This window comes from Diadema antillarum, unplaced genomic scaffold (genome assembly GCF_040938485.1).
Source record: "Diadema antillarum isolate AM-2024a unplaced genomic scaffold, OU_Dant_1.0 scf00000205, whole genome shotgun sequence".
NCBI lineage: Eukaryota > Metazoa > Echinodermata > Echinoidea > Diadematoida > Diadematidae > Diadema > Diadema antillarum.
The window spans coordinates 1551212-1558828 of NW_027271094.1; the positions used below are offsets into that span (position 1 = coordinate 1551212).

The 7617-nt window shown below is 39.4% G+C and overlaps 1 protein-coding gene across 1 annotated transcript; it reads right to left on the reverse strand.

The window, feature by feature from the left end:
- Nucleotides 1–1462: 1462 nt before the first annotated feature.
- Nucleotides 1463–6891, reverse strand: LOC139724008 (probable imidazolonepropionase). Its single transcript, XM_071635206.1, has 8 exons — nt 6714–6891; nt 6151–6257; nt 5758–5822; nt 5090–5367; nt 4473–4698; nt 3662–3880; nt 2299–2459; nt 1463–1556 (listed from the first exon to the last, which is right to left on the reverse strand). Exons 1-8 carry the CDS (start codon nt 6860–6862, stop codon nt 1463–1465), a joined length of 1299 nt encoding a protein of 432 aa, XP_071491307.1. The 5' UTR covers nt 6863–6891.
- Between the last annotated feature and the right edge of the window lie 726 nt (nt 6892–7617).

The following is a 7617-nucleotide window of genomic DNA, read 5'->3' on the forward strand; positions in this document are numbered from 1 at the left end:
AAACTCCCGTTTGTAGGTATATTTATCTTTCGCTTTGGAAATTAAGGGGTGGGGGCATCGGGCGCAACTACTGGCAATTACTTTCAGCAACATTAGGAGAATGGCATAACGATTCAATGCGAGCGAGCGAAGCGAGCGAGCTTGAAAATTTTGACATTCTAGAGTCCAACAACTGCCGTCGTAGCTATATTTTTCGCTTTAGAAATTAAGGGGTAGGCGCACCGGGCTCAACTGCTGGATGCGAGCGAGCGAGCTTGAAAATTTTGACATTTTACAGTCCAAAAGCTGCCATTTGTAGTCATATTTTTCCCCTTTTATTCATATATATATATACATATTTACTTTATTTTCTTTGTCTATTCATTTATTTTTATTATCATTATTATTATTTTTTTTTTTGGAGGGGGGGGTTTTTGGGGGGGCAAAAATGCGTTTTGCCCCCCCACTTTTTGGATTGGGGGGGCGGCCGCCTCCCCCTGCCCCCCCACTTCCGGGGCCTATGACTTTCACAACATTCATATTTTGTTCAAATTCATCAGTATAATCCATTATGACCCATTATTGGCAGCCACAGAATAAAATTTCTATTGCATAAACTTTTCATCTTGACTTGAAAAAAAAGAGGGAAGTCATGAAACTGAAATACAGAACAATGACATAGTTATCATATGAATTTGCATCCACATGACTGTTATAGAGCTAAGTGACCGTCACCACTACAAAAGGGCACTCAGATCCAATGGAGAAGACTGAGTTACCGAGACAAAGTTATTTCAGATGGTTTACCATGTATTCTTCTGTGATTAAAAGCAAACATTTTTAAAAGGCTGATTGGCTGTTGCTATGGCTGTTGCTATGGCAGTTGGTCCTCCTGTGAGAGATTATCATATAAAGTCATACTTGTAACAGTTCTCAGTTTGAATCACACGCAAGATCGTCCTGAACATTGGTCAGGGTCAAGCCTGACTTCTCACTCTCACAGCCAGACAGTCCTATGGTCACTATAGGTCACAAGAATACAAAGCCGAGTGACCTCTGGCAGTCATTCACAGAGTGGCAAGTTCAGGGAAATGTAGGGTCACTCCCCTGCACTGTTTCTAACAATGGGCATGTTCCAGTGATTCAACAACGTTGAGGTGGCTTGAACTTACCAGGTGGAGACGGGACGAACAAGGAATATTTTCTGCCCATATACATGCCTATCCTGAATTTCAGCAAATATAAACAAAAACTATGAACAGAATACGAAAAAAAAAGAAGGACTATTCATCTATGTTCAATACTTCTCCACTGACAGACACTAGATAAGTAAACAAACTTGAATAAACAGCTGAATAAGGCTTCCCCTTTATTGGAAGAAAATCAAAAAGGAATGTTTACATTGAATTGCATTGATTTGCAGGTGTAGTACAGCATCCTTGGATTGTATTCCTTGCACATGACACTACCTTAATCCCAATAGCTACTTATCACTGGAATACACTACAGCTCCTCCTTTGATGACAGTCCTCAGCAGCTCCTGATGGCATCCCATCTGGTAGATGAAGTGCTCCCATCTGTAACCATGGAAACAAGAACATCATGACTAGTCTTTACTTTTTTTCAATTTCATTTTACTGGTTTAACTTGATTTGATTCCTGAAACACTGATAAGTGCCATCACTGAGTGCATTCAGTGCAATATAAAATTCTACAGAAATTCAATTGTAATTGACATAGAGCATACAACAGAACATGCAACAATGACAGTACAAAAAACAATAACTACATGTCTTGAGGTATTCTAAACCTTCACTGATACTTTGAATAAGACACACTGGCCTATTTAGCCATCATAATAGATTTGCATGCCCTTTTGATTACAAAGTGAACTCATACAAAACTTAGCTTCTGAAATAATGAATAAACACCACCATGAAATCAGAATGCAAATTAGTATTTAGCATTTCCTCCATAACTAGTTGGCAAATACAAGAGAATTTGCACTTTTCACAGTGAAACTTGCATCTTTTTTTTTATGTAAAAAGCTAGAAGTCATGAATCAGGTATTGCTCTTGCAAAATGATTGACTGACAATTCAATGTTTGAAAATGTTGCAATGTTGATGGAATAAAAAATACAAGGGTAGATCAAGGAATTCCATAAAGGGGGAAGGGGTGGCTTTACAAACTGAAATGGGGTGCATGTGCCCCCTCCCTTTTTTCTTATTTGTTTTGTTTTCACAAAAGAATAAAGAGGGGGGGGGGGAGCACATGCCCAGTGTGCTCACTCCTGGATCCACCGCTGCAAATAACACACCTGGGGGCATTGATGACAAGCATGTCCGCGACCTTTCCAACCTCCAGCGACCCATGAGTCTGTGACCGGCCCAGGGACTTGGCTGCATTGATGGTTGCCGCTACCAACGCCTCCTCCAGGGACATGCGGAAAATGACACATGCGAGATGCATGGTCAGGGGCTGCAGTGGAGGGAAGATATCATGTGGATGGAAAACACACAAGTCAGTATGAGGGATCGTAGTTCCTGTAAATTGGCTTACACTCAATTTTGGAATTGTGAGAAATTTAGCCAGCAAGCAAATTAACATTTTAGATGACTGCATTATTTATGCAATTATTGAGCAATTGGAATCCCAAATTTGCCACTGTAATATATATACCCCAGTGCTTACGTCCTTGGACAAGATGCTTTACCCATCATGTCCTCTCGACCCAGGTGTATAAATGGGTACCTGGCAATGCTAGGGTAATAATAATGGCAGGGCCCTCTGGTAGAGCAGTGTTAACACTGAAGAGGCTACCCTGAATAAATAAGACCTTATTAATAATAATAATAATAATAATAATAATAATAATAATAATAATAATAATAATAATGATAATAATAATAATAATAATAATAATAACAATAATAGTAATAATAATAATAATAATAATAATAATAATAATAATAATACTAGTAATAATTATAATAATAATAATAATGATAATAATAATAATAATAATGATAATAATAATGATAAAAATAATGATAATAATAATAATAATGATAATGATAATAATAATAATAAAAATAATGATAATAATAATATTATCATTATCATTATCATTATTATTATCATCATTATTATTATCATTATTATTATTATTATTATTATTATTATAATTATTATTATTATTATACCTACAAAGTGCTCCACGATGCACTTCAAACACCTCCTGGACCAACGATAAACATTCTAAAGCGTTAGCCTTTGTGATGTTGTAGTTACTGTTGTTTTGAAAAGATGCAATTTCAGTCTAATATAAGAGATGCAAGAATTAAATGCTATGTCATAGAGGCTCTCTTTCTGAGCCTCAACCCTCAAACCAAGCTCTTTCCCTCCCGTGAGTTAGGTGCATCCACCAGTATACATGAACATTTATCACAACAGCATTCATATGGTTTACAGTATACAATGTAGTATCTTCACATTGACATCAAGCTAATTCAAATGCATTATTCATATCTGTATTACAAAGTAAAACAAATATGCAATGATGTCTTGGTGAGGATAAAAAGGTGGTTGCATATAGTTGGTGTTATGTAAAGGATTTACAAACGTTTATAGACCACAAGTTGAAAGGGGATCAGCCCAAGACGAGAAAGTGAACTCCTTACCATGGAGAGACAGTAGGCGTTGGGGTTGAAGTCTGACCCGAGGGCAATGGGCACATTCTTGCTGATCATCTGCCTGGCTGGAGGGGGTTTTAGCCTAAGGATGTACGCCGTGGTGGGGAGGAGGACGGCTACTGACCCCACCTGAGCCATTGCCTCCATGCCTGGTTCCGAGATCTCCTCAAGATGACTGATTGCTCTGGCCTTCAGCTCTGCTCCAAGCTACAGATTCAGATTTTTAAGTTTACAACAAAAGTTTGATGAACCACACACTTATAATAAAATCATCCCACACAAAGACGTTTTATGTCAGCTATATTGACCAAATCTGCAATGAACAAAAACACTGAAATGCTAATTTGGGTCAATATCCATGTTTTCTATTAGCATGATGCTTCTACGCACTTTTCATATCATCTGATATATGCAAAGTTTGAATTGTTACCAATCAATGTCTCCAGTATTCCAACAAATCACACCAGTCATTAAAATATTCAAATTTCTGACTGGAGAAAATTTCAGGTACAGCTAGTGCACTCCCCTTATGACGAACAAAGTTATAATGAAACTCTAGTTACAACGAAGTAAATATTCAGTACCCAACATTATCCACTCTATGTTTTTTATTGTTTATTGGTTTGGTTATAATGAATTTTGATATAATAAAAGAAAACTGCCAGTTCCGAGGACTTCATTATAGCGGGAGTTGACTGTAGTGTATCACAACCTCGACTAGTGCTCATGTTGACTGCCACAGCTAATATAAGAGTTGAATTCTAAAGATTTTTAATGTCAAATTCTACAAGCATCTCACCTCCGCTGCTCTGACAGGATGGAGTTCGTCGCCATGGAAATTGATTGCCATTCCCATCTTGGTTCCCGCCTCCAGTATCCTCCTGGTTTCTTCCACCTCAAAGATACCCTTGTCGCAAAAGACATCAATGTTCTCCACCTTCAGCTCCCCCTTCTCCATCAACTCTTTAATCCGCGGTAACTGAACATCGATGACATCCTGTGTTGCCTCTTCCACAGTCATGCCCCTTTGAAGAGCAGCATCAGGCAGAGAAAAAAGAGTTGATTGGAAAGGGGTGTGTGTGTGTGGGTTTGTGTGTGTGTGTGTGTTGGGGGGGGGGGGGGGGTCAAAGCACATCATTCACATGTTGTACCCTAAAACTCATCGGCTTATAGTTCGCATAAGTAAAAATTCAAGTATTGAAGTTTCCACGTATACCACTACTCATTTACATTCAGCGGTCTTGATAATAATCTTCAAGACATCAAACATATGGTGGAATCAATAACTGTACCTAGATCAAGTAAGCTGCTGTTTTCTTTGCATGTCATGCAACTCCACCCCGAGCATCTGCAAGAAAAGAAAAAAGGAAATCTGATGTATGCCATGAATATCAACGATTGGGCAAAGCCACTCACTTTGGAATAGCATGAGCCCCACAGTATGTGCTGGATATCTCGATGGGAAGCTCCCGTCTCGCTCTCTCCAGCACCCGTAGCATCTTGACCTCTGTGTCGACGTCCAGCCCATAGCCACTCTTGCACTCCACCGTCGTGGTGCCGCAGTGCAGCATGCTGGTCAGCCTGCTCCGGAGCAGCCCGTAGAGGTCATCCTCGGAGGCGCTGCGGGTGTGGTTGACAGTGAAGTGGATGCCACCTCCTGCCTTGTGCACATCCATGTAGGAGGCGCCTGCCAGCTGTATTGCAGAAATATTCTCACATTATCAACCATTATTTCTTCTGAAAATTAAAGCAGGACCATACTGTTTTTAATTTGACCTTGTAGCCACTGAACAATGTCTTTTATTTTGACAGCTGACAGAGAGCAAATAATGACTTTGATAATAATAATACTGATAATAATGCCAGTCATACAACAATATATTGAAACAACAACTATATAATGTTGATCATCTCTGCAGACATTGCTTATATAGAGCATCATAATACGATTAGTCATTGGAGGGGGTGGGGGAGGTTGTTGTTGTTAGTGTATTTAGTGTTTGTCAGAGGGACAATCACACTTAATCCTAAACACGTTCTCCTCATCAATTGAGCAGCTAGTGCTTTTAAGTATGACATTTTACCTTCATGGCAAACTCATGAACTCTGTCTCCTGCCCACACAGGATGAGTGTGACCATCAATCAGTCCTGCAGATGAGACAAGAAACCTTGATGACTTTCATTCCAAACACATTCATAGATTACATTTCTCATGATATTATTCACTTAATTTCTCTGATCTTTTGCAACATCTCTTTCAGCTGAAAGAGTTAAAAAAATAGAGCAGCATACAAGTACAGTTAACATTGATGACTGTAATAATGATAATGAGACAGTACCTATCATTACTGCAACTAATGATACTTAGCAACATGGTCAAGAGAATATCATCACATTTAGGATTTGCAGTCAACTACTCTGAAAAGACAGAAAACCTAACTATCAAGCGCTGAAGTTTAAAAGTCACATAACTTACCAGGGATAACACACATGTTAGAACAATCGACAGTCTGGTCAAACTGGCAGTCTCCATATTTGGACTGAATAACACTGCTGTGGCCCAGAGCAGCAATTTGACCCTCCCTTGAAAATAAAAATGGTCAAAATGTGAAATGTTAAATTATGTTCAAATCTTGCATAGAACAGTTGTGATGACAGTAATTTTGTGCTGTTTTATTTTGTCGAGCTCTTCAAATGAATACTGATCATATTCCATGCTTTCCATTCTCTATGACACTGGTTCTCCTTTCCTACTCTAGTTCATGCAGGTGAATAACCATTATGAGCCAACATTGAAACATGAACAATGTCTTTAAGTGGAGGAAGGGGAAAGATATTTCTCATCATAGTCTACAAGAATATTCCTTGTTATGCAACAAGGTATCACTGGAAAGGTTTTATGTTGCACAATGTAATGAGGGACTTCCTAAATGGCACTTTAACCCTTTTTGCAAATGATCTCTTCATACATGTATGTACACAAACAAAAGATTGCAGTGTGACAGCAAAGTTAATAACGAATCTATTAACAAACTCTACCTGTCCACAATGACATCCACACCATCATCTCCATCCTGCTGAATGACTGCCACCTTCTTCATGGCTTCCCCAACCAGGCAGGATTCACCTTCACTGCACACCTGCACTACCTGCCTCGCATTTCTCAGACACAGTTTGAAGCTGGCCATGCTCTCTTCCTTTCCTCTGCCTCACAGTACGACCTGATGAAAGAGTGAGAGATCAGTTCTAATTACCGTACAGTTATCTACTTGTATGCAAGTTGTATCCTACTGCAGGGGACTGTGGAACCGAGGGGAGGGGGACATTGATCCTTGCCCTGACTACTATACTACTAGCACAACATTGACACTCCCCCCCCCCCCCACCCCCATGCACACACACTATGAAAAAAAAAAAACAAAACATTTCACAGTCCCTGTACTGTAGACATACCACACTGACATAAAAACACACTGATGTCATTGACATTACAGAGCAAGTGTGATAAATTCTATTAATCTTCCATTCAACCCAGCTACACCAACACTACACAGGACAAGATGAACCACAGAACTCTACACTACTCTCTATGTGTAGAGTTCTGTGAGATGAACACTGGACTGTAAACCGCCATGATAGCTTATGTAAAGCATGGACTCTGTACAAAGCTTTAACATTTTGGTACATGTACAACATACTGTACATGTAGATTCCGGGCCAAGGGACGGGACCAACAAAAGCAAAAGCCACTGTAGCTGTGATTTTGAATGCTTGAATAATGGACCTTGTCAACAGCGAGAATTAAGGCCTTGTCAAAAGGATATACTGCACTCCGTCTCGCACATGTGCACAGGTTTCAAATCTGTCGAACGGAGCAGTTTTCATTCCCCCAGATTCCTCTTGACCGAATCACTTAAAGTCATCAATTTGGACAGAAAGGGTC

Excerpts from the sequence above, each read along its gene's own strand:
- LOC139724008 (XM_071635206.1), bottom strand. The coding sequence starts at position 6,862 with ATGGCCAGCTTCAAACTGTGTCTGAGAAATGCGAGGCAGGTAGTGCAG. Across the intron at positions 5,368-5,757 it reads TTCATGAGTTTGCCATGAAG|CTGGCAGGCGCCTCCTACAT; the intron begins GTAAAATGTCAT and ends TCTGCAATACAG. Across the intron at positions 4,699-5,089 it reads GGGGCTCATGCTATTCCAAA|GGGCATGACTGTGGAAGAGG; the intron begins GTGAGTGGCTTT and ends TGCTCTTCAAAG.